General features: G+C 40.1%; 2 protein-coding genes across 3 annotated transcripts in view; one reads left to right on the plus strand and one right to left on the minus strand.

The window, feature by feature from the left end:
• The window catches only part of Morn5 (MORN repeat containing 5), a 32,677-nt gene extending 28,271 nt beyond the window's left edge, over positions 1-4,406 (minus strand). The window contains exon 1 of one of the 2 annotated variants that reach the window (XM_048813141.1): positions 4,244-4,397. In XM_048813141.1, the coding sequence (XP_048669098.1) occupies positions 4,244-4,290 (47 nt within the window). In that variant the 5' untranslated portion in view covers positions 4,291-4,397. Of the gene's footprint in view, positions 1-4,243 lie in introns of both variants that reach the window. The other variant, XM_048813142.1, reaches the window with a different exon arrangement.
• A 47-nt stretch (positions 4,407-4,453) lies between these two features.
• On the plus strand, positions 4,454-20,286 carry Ndufa8 (NADH:ubiquinone oxidoreductase subunit A8). The gene is made up of 4 exons (XM_015497637.1): positions 4,454-4,627; positions 11,058-11,221; positions 15,133-15,298; positions 19,969-20,286. The coding sequence occupies exons 1-4, from the start codon at positions 4,577-4,579 to the stop codon at positions 20,104-20,106; spliced, it is 519 nt and encodes a 172-aa protein (XP_015353123.1). The 5' UTR covers positions 4,454-4,576; the 3' UTR covers positions 20,107-20,286.
• Positions 20,287-20,910: the final 624 nt, after the last annotated feature.

Raw genomic sequence — 20,910 nt, forward strand, 5'->3', positions numbered from 1 at the left:
TCTCAGTTCTGAGGTCACCCCTGACAGTATACGACAGTTTTCTTAGTAAACGGCCTGACATACAATGAGTTCTTTAAATATGCTCTTATTTATTTATTTTTGTGATACTGGGGATTAAACCCAGAGCACTCTCCAATGAGCTCCATCCCCAACCCTCTTTATTTTTTATTTTGAGACAGGATCTTGCTAAATTTGGCCTTGAACTTGTGATCCTCCTGCCTCAGGTTCCCAAGTCTCTGGGATTACAGAGGTACATGCTACACTATGCCTGGATAAGAGCTATGTTTTAATTCATTCCTTTTCCATTCCTCCCCACTGGCTGAAGTCACCTTCCCTAAACTCTGTTGGAGGCTCAGCACTTTAGGCCCTGCGCTGCAATTAAACACCTCATCTCCTGTGTTTAATCAGAGCCTCTAGAGAGGAACACCTTGTTCTCAACTCCTAGGACCACGCTTCCCTCTTAAACAAGTGCCCTGCAAACATCTACTGAGTAAGGAATGAAGGGAACAGAAAGTCCAGAGAACTGATGGAATGGGTGCCACAGCCCCAAACATGAGTGCCCAATGGGGAAGGCCCAGCTTCCGAGCCTGCAGACCTGGGTGTGAGCTGCTCCATCTCTGCCACCTTGTCAGCTTCCTCCTTCCCTTTCCATCCCTCTTTCCTCTCTTCCTCCTTCCCTTTCATTCTTTAATTCATTCAAAGTGAAAAGCTTTCATTCTAAATGTGAAGTAAGTTAAAAAGAATGCAGAAAGCCACTTTATAGTGAAGACTTCAATGCCTAATGTGGATATGATTACCATATTTCTAGTATCTACCATTCATTCTCCTATTAATTCATTCGGCCAAAATTCATTCTCTACCATAAATATGCACTATGAGGAGTGATACAGAATGAAATCAATTAGATTTCCAACACTGAGCCCTAGAAGATCTTTTAGTGATTCCTCCACTGCCAGAATTGGGTAAAGTGTTGAACTTTGTCTTTTCTGGGGCTCAGCCCACTCCCCAGTTTTCCCTCCCATAACCCTTCTAAGCCTACCCCCTACCTCTGGCCAAACTGATAATCTGCTCTTCCCTACACAAGTCCTCTGGGCTATTGGTCCTGCTGTTCCCTCTACCTAGTAACATTCTTCACCTTGATTCTCCACCCACCGAAATCCTACCCAACCTTCAGGGTTTATTTCAAATATCATCTCTGTGAAGCCAGTTGGGCGTGGCTTCTGTGGAGGCAGCAGGGCTCTACAGTGGAAAGCAGGTGGTTGTAGAGTCAGATAGGCCTGGGTTTTAACACCTGCTCTGTCCAGTGCTAACCAGGTGACTTTGAGCAAGTTATGTAATTACTGACTCTTACTTTTCCTATCTGTAAAAGAGGATAATGATGCCTACCACACAGAATTGCTTTAAGGAAGGGAAGATGCAGGCAAAGCCACCTGGAGCATAGTGGTCACTACATAAATGTTATTGGTCTCCCTTTGCCCCCTGCGTTTGTAGGTCTACCTTAGCACACTTCTTGTGCTGCTTTGCAGTAGTGTTATCTAGAATTCAGTTCTGTAACTATTACAAAGAAACCATGATCTTGAGGGAAGACCTTACATTAGCTTTTTATTTTTTATATTCACACATGGTACTGGGAAATCATCTCTCTTTTATTGTTGTTGTTGACCAGCTTTATTGAAGTACTATTGACATACCACAATATACACATATTTAGCATGGACTATTTGGTGAGTTTTGACATACACTCAGAAAACCATCATCACAATAGACATAACTAATATGTTATCCTCCAAAATTTCTGCATGCCCTTTTGTAATCCTTCCTGTGTGTCCCTCCCCACAGCCTTCGTGCCCAGGAAAACACTCATCTGCTTTTTGTCACCACAGGTTAGTTTGCATTTTCTAGGATTTTATATAAAGGGCATCATACATCTTATTTATTTATTTATTTATTTATTTATGGCAGTGTTAGAGATCAACCCAGGGCCTTCTGTGCCAGGCAAGTGCTCTAACACTGAGTCCCCAGCCCTGTGTGTGTACTTCTTGGTGTCTGGATTCTTTCTTTCTTTTTTAAAAAATATTTATTTATTTATGTATCTTTAGTGTTAGGTGGATACATTAGTTTGTTTTTATGTGGTGCTGAGGATGGAACCCAGTGCTTCAAGCATGCCAGGCGGGCACTCTACCACTGAGCTACCACCCCAGCCCCATGGATTCTTTCATTCAACACAATTCTTCTATAATTCATTCATGTTGGTGTTGTGTGAACCATTTATCACTCCTTTTGTTGTGTAGTGTTCCCATGGATAGACATGCCACAATTTGTTTATTCACTTACCTATTAATGGGACACTTGGGGGTTGTTATCACAAATAAATGTGATAACATTTATGTAATTTATAAATGCACTCATATATGTATGTTTGTATGGATATGTATTTTCATTTAAGAAATGGTCAAACTTTTGCAAAGCAGTTGTAATCTTTTACATTCCCAGCAGTAGTAGGGAGTCTATACAAACTAAATGTTAAATATCAACTTTTTATTGTATACAGAAGCTACTCTCTTCTTTAAATTCTAAAAGAAAATTACCCCTTCTCAGCCAAGGGGAAAGTTCACACTTTCAAGAATTCTGCCACTTACCTGATGAGCTGGACAAGTATCTGAAGCTCTAAACCCCAATTACCTCTAAAGTGGAGCTAATGACATCTCCCTTGCAAGGTTGACTAAGGGTTAGAGATAGAACCCCAAATTTACTACCACCATCTCTAGAAATCTCTGTTGTAACCCTGGCTAGACATTGATCTCTTCTTCCTTTTAAAATTTTTTTTGTAGTTTAGATGGATACAATACCTTTATTTTATTTATTTATCTTTATATGGTGCTGAGGATCAAACTTAGGGCCTCACACATGCTAGGCAAGTGTCTACCACTGAGATACAACCCTAGCCCTTCTTCTTCCTTAAAAAAAAAAAAAAAACTACTGGAATCCAACAACCTGTGAATAAAGCCCACAGATTCCACCAAATTCTCACTCTTCATTTCTCCTTCTTTACAGTCCCATGGTAGATGTGCTTCACCCTTTGAACAACTACCACTTGTTTGGCAATCTATTTCATCCTTATTTTCCCCAGCTATAACACAGAGATTCCACCTTCATGCAAAGAAAAGTAGCCATTTCTGTGTTCTCTGCTTCTCTCCATCGAAGCACTGACCATGCAGAACTGTGGTTATCTGTGTTACATTTACTTGCCACTCTATCTTTGAATGAGCTTTTTGAGGGCAAGGATTATGAACAGGATAAAATCCAGAGCCTGGTCCTTGGGGGACAACCAACATTTGTTGAACTAAATAACTTTTACTATTTGTCCCTTGGAGTAATTTGTGTACATAATTCTAATAATTCGTAGATTGTGAACTCCCTGAGGGAAGACCCCATGTACAGTAGGACCTTTGTGTCTGCAGGTTCTACATTGTGGATTCAATCAATCATGGACTGAAAGTTCAGGTGTCCCTTGGTATAGGGGAGGATGGGTTCCAGGACCTCCTCAGATTTGTGCATGCTCAAGCCCTTCATATAAAATGGCAGTATTTACATGTAATCTTTTGCACTTGTCCTATAAAATTCAATTCTTCTCTATTTATAATACCCAGTAGAATGTAAATGCTATGTAAATTGTTGCTATATTGCATCATTTAGGAAATAATGACAAGACAAAAAAAAGTGTATACATGTTCAGTACAGAAGCAGTACTTTCCCCCTGAATATTTTCCAACCCCAGGTGTGGAATTGCTTATTGGAAAGGAAATCTGCTTGGGGTCCTGGAATATATTGTGGAGATACTGTGGGATGACTGCACAATAAATTTGAATTACCCACAGTCCCTAATTCCCACTCTCCATGTTTTTTTTTCATAGCATTTCCCACTATCTGACATTATCTTCTCATTTATTTGTTTATTGGCAATACACTCCAACTAGATTGTAAGCTTCATGAGAACAAGAATCTTGACATTTTAAATATTTTATACCCATATCTAAAGCTGAAAGACAGCACACACACCCCATATGTGGAACTAATGAATCTTAGCTCTGCTGCTTATTGGATATGTGCCCTTGAGCAAATTACTCAAGCAAGTTTGTGAAAAGTGCCTGGCACAAAGTCCCTTGCAGAAGCAAAAAGGCAGACGTCTTATCCCAGTCGCAGATATTCAGACCTAGTTAAGTGAATCAAATGAAGCCCTTACCTCCCATCTACATATTCCCCGATATATTTGCTCCCTGTGTACTCCATGACTCCGGCTTCTAGCCTCCAGCTGCTGGGATCCCAGCCTTAGTGGACAACGCTTCACTATGACAACCAGGAGGGGTGGGCGGAACCGACGCGAAGCCTCGCCCCGTGCACGCGCCGACTTCCTGGCTTTGCGCATGCTCCGTCTCCGGCGGCGGAACGGAGCAGTGCGCCTGCGTGCTGTGAGATGCGCATGCGCAGACTGGACTACGGCGGTCCTAAGGGGAGCTCAAGGAGAAGGGGGCAAAGCCGCTGAGGGCACCTCGGTGGGGTCGCAGCTACAGCCGTCATGCCGGGGATAGTGGAGCTGCCTACTGTGGAAGAGCTGAAAGTGGAGGAGGTGAGGCTCGTCCGGAGGACAGGCAAGAGGGGCACGGGGCTGCAGCTGGCTAGGCCTGGGCCCAGTCTTCGCCTCAGCGGACCCTGGGCCCCGACCCCCAGTTCCCCGATCCCAGCACACACACCTGATTCCCAAACGTCCATACATAGCTCCGAGGATCCTGACCCACCCCACTGCACCCCGCTATGGCTGTAGAACACCCCCACCCGCCACCACCAGAGACCTGCTCCTCTTTCTGTGAATAATGATGATACTTTTTACCAACCATAAGCCAGGGCCTCTTTACCTCCTGTCGCTCACACCTCCCTGTGAATGGAGTATACCGTCCCAGATGCGCACATCCTAGGGTGGACGGTCACATTAAAGTATTTCATCGGTGCAGAACACATTAGAAAGGAGTTAAGGAGTTGTAGGAAAATACTATGATATTGAAGAATGTGCATTTGCTCACAACTATGGCAAGGTGTTTGTTCTGGACATATTTGAAGCATTCATTTATTCCAGAGATATCTTTTAAATATTACAATGTGCACATACACTGGAAAATACGAGATAAAGTCACTGCTCTCATATAGGTTTTAATCTAAGAGGGAGACACATAAAGAGGTAGTTATACTACAGTGTAGTTAGTGCCATGAGAAGTGAAGACAGTAGATTACTAATTATAGTTCCCATGATCCAGCCATTTCTCAAAGCCAGGCAGGATGCAAATAATTACTTTAGATGCATTAATTTATTGAATCCTCCCAGCAACACTATAAGGTAGGATATAATTGGCCTTCCCCTGTTATAGATCAAATAGACTCTGAGAGTAGGAGTGGTTTGCTCGAGGTCACATAGCTAGTATGTGGTAGAGTTGGGTGGTGAACCCAGGTCTGGTCCTGAAACCCATTTTTAAAATACTTAGTTATGGGCAGATGCTCAACAGATTGGGAAGGTTTAATAGAGTCTTGGTTTGTTGGGGTTCCAGGTGCTGTTTAATGTGATCCTAGTGTTGGTGGGAAGCAGCAGGTCCTGAGCCAGGAGATATACCTATGGCTGAGATAGGACTTGGCCAAGCAGTTTGGACTTTATCCTATAGGTGAGGTGGTGGGAAGAAGTGATATGACTGGACAGTAGAAGGAACAGGCTACATTAAAGGAGGGAAAAGGTATGACTAAAAATTGGTGCCGAGAATTATGAGTCAGGCACTATGTTAAGTGGTTTACCTGCATTACTTCATTTAATCTTATATGCCTGTGAGGATGACAACTGTTATTTTCCTCAAATGAAGAAATTAGCTATGTTCAGGAGCTTTATAATAAAGTGACATTTGCTAAGAAGAGGCAGGAAGAATGCTTCTGAGGAACCAGTTTTTTATTTCTTGCCCCATCATGAAACTGGGTTAAACTTGAGTTGCTGTATTTTTCATTGGAATTTTAATTTGGTTCAGCAAGCATTTGAGGTTCTGTTTTATGCAAGAAGTTCCTTATCTGAAATAAATTTGCCTTTAGGGTTTACATCTGAAATGTGAATTGAGAAACAGATAATAAATGACTAAAATATAGGACAAAGTATCATTAAATACTATGAAAGAGGGGCAGGCATGCCTAAGGAAAGAGAGTAGGGTTTGATGTTTGATATTAATTCCAGGGCTAACTGTCAGTCACCTTAATTAGTCACTTTCAGCATTTTCAGACAGTTATTTTGTTTGTAAGATGAGTGATTACTATTGTACAGTTCTCTGAGGCTATAAAGGGAAAAGAAAAAGTCCTTCTTGGCCATAAGATAGGATATAGCTAAATGGACATTTGAATAATGGCATTTCTGTGCAGAGATAGAGAGAACTCTTAAGTGAAGGTAGGATTTGAGCAAAAGTAAGGATCTGGGAAAATGGGGGGGGGGCTAAAAATGGGTTGGGGAACAGTGAGTTCAGTGTTTAGAGAACAGCAAATAATCCCTTTGTGAAACACTTGGATGAGAAAGCTAGAAAGATAAGTTTGACAAGATCATTGTACTGTCATGTGTAACTAATTAAAACAAAACAAAACAAAACAAAAAGATAGTTTGGAACCAGAAGGCTTTGAATAGCCAGTAAGTTTAGGCTTTGTCCTGTTAAGGCTGAACTTTGACAGAACATTCTCCTTCTCCTCTCTCTCTTTAAGGTACTGGGGATTGAACCCATCAGTACTGTACCTCTGAGCTTTATTCTCAGCCCATTTTTAAAATTTTTGGTTTTGAGACATGGTCTCACCAAATTGCCCATGTTGACCTTGAACTTGTGATCTTCCTGCCTCAGCCTCCCAAATAGCTGGGATTATAGGTGTGCACTACTGCTCCTAACAATGATTTGTTTAATAGCAGAGTAGAATAGGAATTATCATTTAGGATAATCACTTCAGCAGCTTGCAGGAAGGAAAGAACAAGTGAATATGTCTGGAATTGATCCCATTTAGCAATGGATTAAGAAGGAAGGCGGGAAAGGTTGAGGAATCAATGTCAGATTTGTGTTGACAGTAGAATTGGGGAAGCCAGAAGCAACAGCAAGTTTGGGGAGGAGGTTAAAAGCATTTTGGATCTTGTTGACTGGGAGTTATGACACATCCCCATGGAAAAAGTAGTTAGAAGCTTTGAGCTGGAAACTTCCTTGAACACATTGATAATTTTGAGTAAAAATGAGAATTATAGCTAATATTGATGTACTTTATGTCAGGCAGAGTTCTTAGTATATTTATATGCATTAACTCATTTGATCCTCATAATGGATCTATAAGTAGTATCATGCTCCACTTTACATATATTAAAGAAAATAAAAGGCCTGATATAAACAAGTACCATAGGAAGTTGCAGACGTGGTTTAAGGAAGCAAGAACAAGACTAGAAGATCTCTGCCTCACTTCCCACACCTGCAGACTTTATAATCCTGCTGTGCAGGTTGGCTTGTGAGGTTAGGTGAGGAAAGATGTCGAAATTCTATCTTCTTGAGACAAAGGGCGTTGAATGAATTTGAAAGGGTATTCATGGTAAGCAGCTGTGAAAGGACAGCCTTGCTATTGGAATTCATCAGTCAATCCTAGTGAAGAAGCAGGTGAGGAGATGTGGTTGACACCTCAGGTTCTTTGCTGTATCAGGGATGGTGATGACCTGGGAAGAGAGGCCTGGTTAGAGGTCATAGGCTTTGGGTTCCAGTTCTGGGGTTGCCATTGACTGGCTTGTCATTGAGCATATGTTTCTTGTTCATCAGTTAGGAATTGGATTTAGTGAGTGATTCTCATCCTTTATTTCTTTGTGACAGAGATAGTGTTTTATATGTTCAACAACATGGGTGTACCTTTGTTTGGGTAAAACCTCCACATCTGTAGGGAAGTAAAGCAAATAATGTTGCAGGCTTTTGGGGGCATGATCACCATGGGCATTTTAGGTATTAAATTAGTCACTTAAGGATATTTTAAGGCATTTGAAAAGGAAGTAAATATAGCCAACATAATTTTTAAAATGTGTTATGCTTTAATTAAACTTTGAGTGATCATTTTTATTCTCCAAACTATTTAGGTAACTTTTATTTTAAAAATTTTTCATGTAAAAGTTTTACAGATTTTTGACAAATTTATTAGAATTGTCATGGCAAATTTCACTTACATTATAACTTTATCTTTGTTTTCACTTACATTATAACTTTATCTTTGTTTTTAATAATTATGAAGTTGTAATATTTGTAGACATAGTCATATCTTTAATTTTCTCTTCCTGTAGTGTGTAAATTACTCTCTTCTTGCCATTTATCTTATTAATAACTGGGCAAAGTGAATAAAATTATAGACTTTTCTCATAATAAAATACTTAATTTTACAAATCAAATCCAGTATTGTATTAAAGTATAATAAAAATATAATAGTAAAAGTTGATAGACTAGACTAGATTTTATTCTAGAAATAGAAGTCAGTTTTAGATAAATCTGTAAATGCTCTATGTTACATTTATAGGTTAATAAAAAGATGCTTGAAATTTTTTTATTAGTCTTTCTTAGGGAAGACAATAGCAACAGGAAAGCAGATAAATGTTGTATAAAGCTGTTTTAAAGTTTAGGAACAAAAAGTTCCCTACTGTCATTTCAGTTTATCTGAGTTGTGCTGGGGGGTTTGATCAGAGCAATAAAATAGTACGAGAGAATAAGAAGGAAAAAAGATGGGGCTGGGGTTGTGGCTCAGCGGAAGAGCACTCGCCTAGCACATGAGAGGCAATGGGTTCGATCCTCAGCACCACATAATAAATAAATAAATAAACAAATAAGTAAAATAAAGTCTTTTTTTTAAAAAAAAAAGAAGGAAAAAAGATACAAACATCAGAAAGAAGGACAAACTGATTTTATGGTTGTAAATGGTAAGTATTTTCTGATAATTCTCATGAGTTTTGTATTGAAACTGGTAAGATGGCTTCAGTAAGGTTGCTAAGAAATTTATAGTGTATAAGCAAGCAGTAGCCAGTTTGAAAATCCAGTAGAAAATAGTACTCAGGATAGTATTAAACGCTAAGCTGGATATGGTGGAGCCAGTGACTTGGGAATATGAGGCAGGAGGATTGCAAGTTCAAGGTCAGCCTCAGCAACTTAGGGAGACCCAGCAACTTAGTGAGGCCTTATCTCAAAATTAAAAAAAGGATTGGGATGTTACCCCTGGGTTCACTCTCCAGAACCAAAAACAAACAAAAAACTTGTGGAATAAGCAAGAAATGTGCAACGTCCCTTTATGAAGGGACCTTCATTTTAACCAAGGAAAAGAATGACCTGAATCTGGCTTAAATGGAGAGAAATACTATGTCTTCTACAGGCCATAATTCATATATTTTTATGCCTTTTGTAATTCTTGTATCTCCATTGTCTGAAAAGATTGGGTGCTCAACAGCCAGTCTTGAGCTATTTTGGGTGCTTGATGTATCATGGTAAACATTACATTTAATTATATCCTTTATTTAGGGAGAATTGACTTTTTTACAGTATTGTATCTCTGTTGAAACTGAATCCCTACCCTGTTGGAGCTTACGTCCTAGTAGTCACATGTACATCACATGAGGGACCACCAGCTTATATAAGATGGTTAAGTGCTAGCTTATGTCAGATGGTTAAGGAAAGGTTCTCTGAGGATATAAAATTTGAGCAGAGACCCAACACAAGCTGAATATCCCTAGTACAAAAATCCAAAATCTGAAATACACTAAAATCTAAAACATTTTGAGCATCAACATGATGCCACAAGTGAAAAATTATACACCTGAGCTCACGTGACAGGTTGCAGTCAAAACACAGGTGCACTAAAATATTTGATAAAATTACTTTCAGCGTATGTGTATAAGGTGAAGTTCATATTTAGACTTGGGTCCCATCCCCAGGATAGTTCTTATGTATAACCAGATCCTCCAAAAATCCATAGCACCTCTGGTCCCAAGTATTTCAGAAAAGATACATGTTCAATCTGTGTTACAAAGTGCTCATTCTCCCAATTCAGAATGTTAACTAAATTTAATGCAATTCAAATGCAAATTATTAGAGCAGTGTTCATCTGAGAGAGTAACAGACAAGTTTAAAAAGGAAGAATGAGGGAGAATTCTCTCAAATAACAACATGTTCTGTTAAGAGACAGAAGTTAAAACATTGTGGTTTGGGGCCGGGGTCATAGTTCAGTGGTAGAACACTTGCCTAGAATGCATGAGGCACTGGGTTCGATCCCTGGCACCACATAAAATAAACAAATAAAATAAAGATACTGTATCCATCTCTACTAAAACACACACACACACACACACACACACACACACACACAGTGTTATTACTGTGGAAAAAGCAAGAACAGAAAAAAGCCCAGCAGGACCTTTGCTGCTGCAGCTGTTAAATAGACCCTGGACTGTTGCAGTTCCCTGTGAGTTAACTTAACCACACTTTTTTCCTCAAGAAAATGTTGATTTTATTATTTTTAAAAATTCACAGATTCTAGTACTTTGTTAGTAACAGTTTGCTGGACTAGGTGCTCTTTCTGATTCTTTCCAGTCTCTCATCTTCTGTGATTTCCTGGTCCTCTGGGAGTCCCGTATATTCTTACTCTATTAATTTATTCTGGGAGTGGAAACTCAGGGAAGCTCCCTGAGATGGTTCCTCTCCTGGCATTCCAGGAGCCTCCATTTGCCTTTTCAGCAGCTTGGTTAGGACTGCTGGGTCTTTATCCCTAAAAATGCTACAGTCACATCAACTTTGTGAGATTGTTGTAGAGGTGAAAAAATAATATATGAGAATGAGCTTTGTGATTTCTAGAGCACAGTAGACCATAAAGAATTATGATAGCCTCATGCTTAATTTTCTTGGTAAAGTCAAACAGTGCTGCTTTTCTTGACCAGCGTGAAGTAACATCGAGAAAGTGACACTGGTTCAGTCTGTGGTCTTTGTCCCATGTTCCTTTCCTAGGTGAAAGTCAGCTCTGCTGTGCTGAAAGCTGCGGCCCATCACTATGGGGCTCAGTGTGATAAGCCCAACAAGGAGTTCATGCTGTGCCGCTGGGAGGAGAAAGACCCGAGGCGGTGTTTAGAGGAAGGCAAGTTGGTCAACAAGTGTGCTCTGGAGTTCTTCAGGTAAGAAGTCTTGGTTTCAGTGCCTGTGAGGTTGAAATATCAGGGTCTTAAAAACATCCAGCTAATTAAACCAAAGGATGATTTTAGTAGGAAATGGGTAGGTTTTAAAACAGACCAAGGTAAACAGTCAGTGATATTTTTGTTTTCATTTTTACTATATGGCAAGTTTTTTAATCTCTATGTGTATCAGTTTCCAAAGTGTAAGATAATACCTGTTTTACACAGTATGTCTACGAAAAGTTTGAAAATACATAAAGACACCTCAGGGCTAGAGATGTGGCTCAGTGGTAGAGCACTTGGCCTAGTATGTGGGAGGCCCTGGGCTTGATCCCCAGCACCCTAAAAAATGAGGGACAGTGCTGATGAGCAGACATTCACTAGGTTATTATTGTTACTACAGAACACACAGTTGTGAGTCAGATTTTTAGGTAGTCAACTGTCTTTGATATTTGAGTAGAAAAATCTGTGGTGCATAATTATAGAAAAATGTTTTAGCAACAATACTAGGCGGGACTCTGTTGAAAGGGGCAGGGACTCAGGGATTTGGCTCTTTAACTGTAAAGTCCAGAAATAGACCTAGCATGAAGCAGGCTAGATTCAAGGGCTTCAGTGATCTCAACACTGTTGGTGTCTTTTGCTTCTCCTTTTCTCTCCATAGTCTCTTAGTTCTGCTTTTCTCTCTTGAATTTATTTTCAGAGACTCTCTCTTTGGGGTGGTAGAAGTGGCCAACAGCTGCTTCAAAGTGCTCTTCTTGCTTAGCAAGCCTAGACAAAGTGCCATCTCTCCAGTAGTGTGAGACCAGGGTCCCTGCACGGGTAGCAGTTGTCCTAGCTGACTGAATGCATATTGTTGAGCCAGTTCTGCCTTGAGAGAGAAAATGCTCTGATTGGTCAGGCTTCGAGTGGACGGAGTCTTAACTTCATTCAAATCACATTGCTGAGAGACAGGGAGGGGTTGTTCCCAAAAGGAAAATGACAGGGGTGTTTATAGAAGAATGGGGAATGACTGCCGGCTAGACAGAAGCTGCAGATGTCCACTATATGACATTAGAGGGAAAAATCAAATGCCTTAGCACAGTAGGTGCTTTCCTTTTTCCTTATACTATCTTTGTTTGCATACAAGAGTATTTTTGTGGTCACAGTCAAAGCTTGTGTATTTTAAAAATTGATTTTTCGTTGAAACTATTGGAAAATTCTGTCAGGCTGCTATATAGTCTTCACTATTTTTAATGACTGTATACTATTCCATTAGTAGATGAACTAACAAAAATATACTTGACCAGTTTCTGTTAGTGAACATAATTGATGATCTCAATTTTTGATCATTTTAGAGAAATCTAAGTGATTACTTTTGTATGTGGCCCTTTTTCATCTTTTTTTTAATATTTATTTTTTAGTTGTAGTTGGACACAGTACCTTTATTTATTTTTATGTGGTGCTGAGGATCGAACCCAGGGCCCCACACATGCTAGGCAAGCACTCTACTGCTGAGCCCCAGCCCCAGCCCCTCTTTTTCATCTTTTAATTATTGCCAGTTGTAAGATTATTTTGAAAAGCCTTTTTTTTTGGTACCAGGGATTGAACCTAGAGGTGCTTAACATTTTTAGCCACATTTTTTTGTATGTTTTTAAGGTAATGGGATATATATAAAATGTATTTTTTAGTTGTCGATGGACCTTTTTTTATTTATTTGTATGTGGTACTGAGAATCGAACCCAGTGCCTTACACATGCTGGGCAAGTGCTCTACCACTGAGCTACAACCCCAGCCCCTTTAGCCACATTTTTGTATTTTATGTGGAGAAAGGTTCTCACTGAGTTGCTTAGGGCCTCTTTAAGTTGCTGAGGCGGCTTTGAACTCATGATCCTCCTGCCTCAACCTCCCAAGCCACTGGGATTACAGGCGTGTGCCACCGTGCCCAGCTGTAGAAGGCTTTGAACATATTTATGGCTCTTGAACTTTAGTGCCTTTTCTTTTTTTTTTTTTAGAGTTGGGTCAACTTAATGCTGTCAGCACTGCATCCTGGTATGCATGTTATTTAAATATTTGACAGTTACCAAATGATATTTTATTGTGCTTGAATTTTCTTTGATTTATCTGCTAGCAAGATTAAATATGTGTTCATTTTTTTAAAAAATATTATTTTCTAAGAGAATTTTGGGAAAACATTTTTCCCAAGATCCAGAGTTAGTATGTTTTAATTGGCAAATGTTTGGATTTCACAGGTTCCCAAGGTGCCTAACTGCCTCCCTGAAAGGAATTTCTCGCTGCTGAAGTATTGATTGGAGCCTTAGTAGATGATCATCTGTGGGCTGAGAGTAGCTGGGCCCAGAACAGGGACCTCGACTACTAGAGCACTATTTGCAGCTCCTCTTCTGCCCCAGCATCTTGGAGGATTCAGAACTCCCCTTGAAAATGGTAGTTTTCTACTGGAGTGACTCTCAAGTCCAGGATGAGCAAGTGCAGGTTATGCCTACAGTACCTGCAAGGTTACCTAGGAAACTGGTCACTTTTGTCTCCCATAAGGGGAACGCAGAAGTTTTACTATGAACTTCCTTAGACCATCTCTGAGAGTCTACCTTTATGAAACATCTTACACAGGATCCATTTGCTAGTTAGATTGCTGGAGTAGGGTAAGGAAGCATTTCATAATTATTACTTTTTTATTTTTAAAATTTTATTGTATTTTGTTATACATGACAGAATTCATTTCAGTTCATAGTACACATATGGAGTACAATTTTTCATTTATCTTGTATACAAAGTAGAGTCACACCATTCATGTCTTCACACACATATACCTAGGGTAATGATGTACATCTCATTTCACCATCTTTCCTACCCTCACACCTCCTTTCCTCCCTCCCCTTTGCCCAAACCAAAGTTCCTTCATTCTGCTTGTGCTCCCCACTCCATTATTATTATTATTATTATTTTTAAATATTATTTTTAGTTGTAGATGGACAAAATACCTTTACTTTATTTATTTATTTATTTTTATGTGGTGCTGAGGATCGAACCCAGTGCCCCACACGTGCTAGGCAAGTGCTCCACCATTCAGCTAAGGCCCAAGCCCTCATAATTATTCCATTGGGGGAAGGAGGTCCTCTCAATATCTTCCACTACCTCAAATACAATTGCGTAAAATAATGGTATTTTATTCTTGCTTGTTTTGCTTTATTTGATTACCAGCACATTTGAATGATAAGGGGAATTTTTCAGAACAACTGAAGCTTACTTTTCCCTTTTATCCACAAAAGTTACATTTTTTTTCCCCTAGCCAATTTTGAGGCCACAAAATTTGCTACCCTGCTTCTTAACAGAGAACGCTAAATATAATTTAACTTTTTTTCTTGGTGACAAGAGTTGTCTCTATTTTGGTTCAAAGCATTTAGTAGAACTTGAACTTTGAGCTATCAAGGAGTGGAGGGCAGTTTGCCTCTATAATGAGTGATCCCGGGCTCTTCTGCTTGTTAGTTTGTATATTTGCTTTTTGAAATTCTGTCTCCTCTTTTGCCATTGTCTGTCACCTCTGACTCTTGTCAGTGTGTCCATCTCTGACTATGCTTCTTTCTAAGTTTGCTAAGCAGATATTCTTTAGAATTGGATTTAATGAAAAGAATAAATAGTCCCAAGTGAGGAGTTCTCCTCTTGAGTAAGATACCTGTGCCTTAGGCCACAACCTTTTCTTTAAGCTACATAAAGTAAGTGGGTTTTGTTCTTCGGAAATCTTTTTTTTTATGTCATTTGAAGGTCTTGCAGTTGTCCTGTAAGTGAGGTGATAGTATTTACTCCCATGCTCTTCAGAAATTAAGTTTATGTATTTGAGATCTGTGCCTATATTTTGCCCAACTTTTCTGATTTTTATTGTTTTGCATAAGTGCTGCCTCTAACCTATCCCTCCTTTCCAGGCAGATAAAGCGTCACTGTGCGGAGCCTTTTACAGAATATTGGACCTGCATCGATTATTCCGGCCTGCAGTTATTTCGTCAGTGTCGCAAACAGCAAGCAAAGTTTGATGATTGTGTGCTGGACAAATTGGGCTGGGTGCGGCCTGACCTGGGAGAACTATCAAAGGTAAAAGGGCTCCTGCTGGGTCCCATTCCCACCTGAGTTTGGGGAAAGGCAGGAGGTGCTCAGAGAGTGGTCTCTGTGGGTATAGATATGATGCAAGAAGTTTAAATTTATTTCAGGTTTATTAGGGAGTGATTGTACACTATACAAAAGGGTTTGTTTTTAATAGAAATATTCCAGCATATGCCCCTTTTAAAAAATTGTTATTAATGAGCTGATTGAAGAACAGAAGGGAGTAGGAGGAGGATAAACAAAATGTTAGCGAAACACTGTCAGCTGAAAACATCTTTGAGATTATTGTAGAATTCACTGCAGAATAGGATCAGGCTTGTGCCAGATTTTTCAGATACCTAAGATTTAAGAAATAGATGCCTCTAGTTAAAAAGTGTGTTTTCTTCTCCTTTCTTCTATATTACCTATCTTAGTTGTGATGTCACCATCTGTGGAAATGTCAGAACTCGAAGCCTGCTGCTTTCAGTCTTCAGTCCCTCCTCCTGTTTAGTCCATACAGTCATTGGAGTAATATTTCCTGGAATAGTTTTTTTAGTCTTCTCACTGGCCGGGCTGCTGTTTATCTTCTCGGAGAGGAGTTCTTAACCTGATTTGTGTGCATTTCTGGGAGGGGAAGGTGGATCTGTTTGGTTGGGCCTTAAAAGATCATTCATCCTCTGAAATTGAAGAATTTAGGGATAAAACTACATCTTCACTGAAAGAATGATCTGTGTGGAAAATAAAAAATCATGGGGATCACTTTTTTAAAAATTTCAGGGGCTTCCCTTTGCTTGTAAGATAAGGTGTCCCATCTGTATTGTGACATGCAGGCCCCTAAATGAGCTGATCTGTTCCTGCTGCTTGGCTTTAGCACCCTCCATTCCTTCTGGGCTGGGCAGCTGGCAGGCATGGAGGCAAATAGATTGGTTCCACTACTTACTTGCTGCGGGATCTTGAACGAATTGCATAATGTTTTTGTCCTACCATGTCTACAAAGTGGGGCCAGGGATCCCTGTTTTTCTGTGAGAATTACGCCAGAGAGCTTATGTGAATCCCTTGCATATTATCTGGGCACATAGGTCCACAATTAATCTTTGGTCTTTTCCTTTGTGTATAGCATCTGTGAATAATTGGGTGAAAAGATTGTTGTCATAAGTAGTGCAATGACCTAGCCCTTTTTTTTTTTTTTTTTTTTGGTATCTACCATAATTATCTTCACATATCTTTTTTTGCTACACTCAACAAATTACTTTAAATAGGTAATAATTCTAAGTTGGAAAGTGGTGGAACTTACACATTTAACAAAACTATCTTTTATCATTTCTGACTCCCGACAGGAGAATTAATAAGTCATGCTAACAAGTCATGGTAGTAAGAAAATATATTTATTCTTGAATCTTTATATTAACGTTAAAAAAACCCTAAAAAATAAAGTTAGTGTTGTCTTAACTTTTAAAAGTGTTCTCTTTATGTGGATTATCACCTTCACTTATACTTCAATTCAGTATTCAGTCTCTTTCTAGAAGGGTGTAATCATCTGGGTAAAGTTTAAGTTTTAGCTTAATTCACATTTGTGTTCTGTTCCCACACAGTCGCCTTTCCCTTCTACTTTCCCCTGTGAATTCCTACTTACTTATAAGGCCTCAGTTTGAATGTCAGTGTCCTTCCCTGCACTTTCTTACCCATAATCTTGATAATATTAAAAATAACTTATGAAGCCAGACGTGGTGGTTCAAGCCTGTAATCCTAGTGACTCAGGAGGCTGAGGCCGGAGGATCTCAAGTTTGAGGTTAGCCTCAGCAACTTTGCAATGCCCTAAGCAACTTAGTGAGACTCTGTCCAAAAATAAATAAATAAATAAAAAGTTCTGGGGATGGGCCCCTGGGTTCAATATTCAGTACCAAAAAAAATCAAAACAGCAATACCTTACGTAGTACCTACTGTACGTCAAATACTTTACATGTACTGTTTTACTTCATCTGCTGACCTGTGAGCTACTCATAAACCTGTTTTTTTTTTTTTTTTTTATTAAATTTTTTATTGTTGGCTGTTCAAAACATTACATAGTTCTTGATATATCATATTTCACACTTTGATTCAAGTGGGTTATGAGCTCCCATTTTTACCCCATATACAGATTGCAGAATCACATCAGTTACACATCCATTGATTTACATATTGCCATACTAGTGTCTGTTGTGTTCTGCTGCCTTTCCTATCCTCTACTATCCCCCCTTCCCTCCCCTCCCCTCTTCTCTCTCTGCCCCCTCTACTGTCATTCATTTGTCCCCCTTGTATTATTTTTCCCTTTCCCCTCACTTCCTCTTGTATGTACTTTTGTATAACCCTGAGGGTCTCCTTCCATTTCCATGCAATTTCCCTTCTCTCTCCCTTTCCCTCCCACCTCTCATCCCTGTTTAATGTTAATCTTCTTCTCATGCTCTTCGTCCCTACTCTGTTCTTAGTTACTCTCCTTATATCAAAGAAGACATTTGGCATTTGTTTTTTAGGGATTGGCTAGCTTCACTTAGCATAATCTGCTCTAATGCCATCCATTTCCCTGTAAATTCTATGATTTTGTCATTTTTTAATGCAGAGTAATACTCCATTGTGTATAAATGCCACATTTTTTTTATCCATTCGTCTATTGAAGGGCATCTAGGTTGGTTCCACAGTCTTGCTATTGTGAATTGTGCTGCTATGAACATCGATGTAGCAGTGTCCCTGTAGCATGCTCTTTTTAGGTCTTTAGGGAATAGACCGAGAAGGGGAATAGCTGGGTCAAATGGTGGCTCCATTCCCAGCTTTCCAAGAAATCTCCATACTGCTTTCCAAATTGGCTGCACCAATTTGCAGTCCCACCAGCAATGTACAAGTGTACCCTTTTCCCCACATCCTCGCCAGCACTTGTTGTTGTTTGACTTCATAATGGCTGCCAATCTAACTGGAGTGAGATGGTATCTTAGGGTGGTTTTGATTTGCATTTCTCTGACTGCTAGAGATGGTGAGCATTTTTTCATGTACTTGTTGATTGACTGTATGTCCTCCTCTGAGAAGTGTCTGTTCAGGTCCTTGGCCCATTTTCATAAACCTGTTTTACAGGTGGAAAACTAAGTCTTAGGTAGGCTACCCAAAAGTCATTTACTTAGTAGTTGGTTTGACCACATGCCTCTGCTCCTTTTCTTTTGGGGAGTGCTATGGAAGAAGGAGGTTACTTTGTTCTTTCCTTGTTTTTTTCTTTCAAGGGGTCCTTGATTACTTTAAATTTGAGAAACATTTTCCTAGATTTACTTCATGAAAATCTTGAATTCTTAAAAGCTTCTAATACCAGCTGAGGGCATTTGGATTTACTCAAGCAGGAAGAAACCCTTAGTGATCTCTAATTATAGCAGAGAAATGGGCATACTGTTTCAAAGCAGACAAATAAGGAACCACTCTGCATTTGAAAACTCAGGTTCCAGCTCCATCTCTGATGTTACCCCATCTTAAGCACTTGTCCTCACCTGGGAGCTAGAGTTAATAAATGCTATAGAGGGTGGTCACTGGTTGTATACCTGAAAACTCTGTTTACAGAAAATGATTTCTGAAATTATACACCTAGGCAAGTCAATCTGGTTCTATCATTGGGGTAGCTTAGAGTTCATACCATTAATATAGCAATCGGAAGTTTGTTAATAACCATGGCCTATGTATCTGGGCCTGTTTCCTTATCTTTAAAATGAACAATTTCTGCTGTCTTCCCAGTTAAGATTTTGGTGACCATTAGGGGTTACCATGGATGTCAGTATCTTCATCTCCCTGTTGCTGTTTATCCTTTACTGTCTTAGTTGACCTGTTGGTTCAGTTCTCCAATTCTGACTTTGCCTCTTTCCAGTCTAGCTTCCATACTTTCTAGCCTACGGTGAGAGTGGTTACATCCCTGTCTCAGTGGCATCTGTTACCAACAGATTAAAATCCATAGTTTGCAGATCATTCATACCCTTTGTCATTCAGTTGTCTCCCAGTGCCGCATGATTTTGAAAGGGCAGGCTTTAGAGTAGGCTGGCTGATCAGTGTTCTGAAAGTTCTTCTGTAGTAATGTAGGTGGTCTCAGTGAACCTCTGCAAAATGACTTCATAGGGATGTGAAAATGAAGTGGGATGTCATGTGCTCAACATCGAGAGCTTGTTTAGGTGCTTCATCTCCCTCCACTCTTCTTGCCTTGCTTTGGCTGTTCTAAAGATCAACCTCTGTTCTGCCTTCCTCCCAGTCTGCCTGGCTAACTCCTGCTTATCCTTCAAGATTAAGCTGAATGCTCCCTCCTCAGAAATGTATGTTCCCCTAGCCTCCAGTGAGGTGAGATATGCAGAGTCCTTGATGCTGTCCCGCATAGTTCCTGTCTCCACTGTGAGAAGTAAGTCTTGGTTGATACTTTGCCTGTCTCCCTCAGAAGACAGCGAGTCCCTTGAGGACAGTATATATCTTGTTTCTTTCCATATCCCCAGCTTCCACCATGTGGAATGACATCAAGTAAACTTTCCTAAGTGTTTATTTGAGGATTAAACATGGTTTGCTAGGGCCTTAAAGTCGGAGGGTAGTTGGAGCAACAGGAGCAGAGAGGAGATGCCAGGGAGCTCATCTGTAGTCACAGCTTTCTCCAACCTTACTTTCAACTTTGCCTCTTCCCTCTTCGCCCTTCCCAGGTCACCAAAGTGAAAACAGATCGACCTCTGCCGGAGAATCCCTATCACTCAAGAGCAAGACCAGAGCCCAACCCTGAGATAGAAGGAGATCTGAAGCCTGCCAAGCATGGCAGCCGCCTTTTTTTCTGGACCATGTAAAGATGGGTCAGTGGCCCATGCTCGGTCACGCGCCCAGACAACTGGTGAAAACGCCCATGTGGTTTGCATCACCCGATAGTGTGTTCTTTCCTGGATCACAAACATTAACAAAAAAACTAATTTATGTGACTTGGCAGTTATTCTATACCATTTCCTGTCCATTAAAAATTTTAAAGGAAACAGTTGTATTTTATTATGTTTTATGTAACCTTTTGGCCTTTAAAGATGACTTCCCCTGGCTTTTTCTTCTTGTGGTCCTGCCTGTTTCTCTGGCTTTGCTGTAAGTGGGCACTCATTAGTATGGCAGGGGAGCCACATTGGGCAAAGAACTGAGTGTAAAGGAAAGGGTTTGTCACCTGAGACGATGCTCCTGCTCACATGTTTTGAAGTCTCACCTCTTTGCAACCATTTCAAGCACATAGATTTCTGAAGAGGTCATTCAAGGGAAGCTTCTAGGACAGTTGAGGCGTTAGGAGCCTTGTGACTCAGGGTGTGGGAGGGGCTCCTGGCTGGGACTTAAGCCGCCTTGCTCAAAGTTTCTTAAAGAACCTAACTTCCACCATTTCCCCTTGATAGCCCATCCTCAGGCATTATAACCCAGATGTTTTTCCTGATAGTCGAGGGAGGTGGGGGTTGTGCTCCCAGCTCCAAAGCCAGGAAGTCAGGAGGTCTGAGTGTCAATTCCAACCTTGGGTGTGTTCCTTAACCTCTTCTGAGAGGTTGAGTTTAAGGACAAACTAAAGGGCACATGCTTATCTACCTCCTGGGCAGGTTAGAGTCAGAAGTGTTTATAAAACTCTGGTT

The sequence above is a fragment of the Marmota marmota genome, unplaced genomic scaffold, assembly GCF_001458135.2.
Source record: "Marmota marmota marmota unplaced genomic scaffold, marMar, whole genome shotgun sequence".
NCBI lineage: Eukaryota > Metazoa > Chordata > Mammalia > Rodentia > Sciuridae > Marmota > Marmota marmota.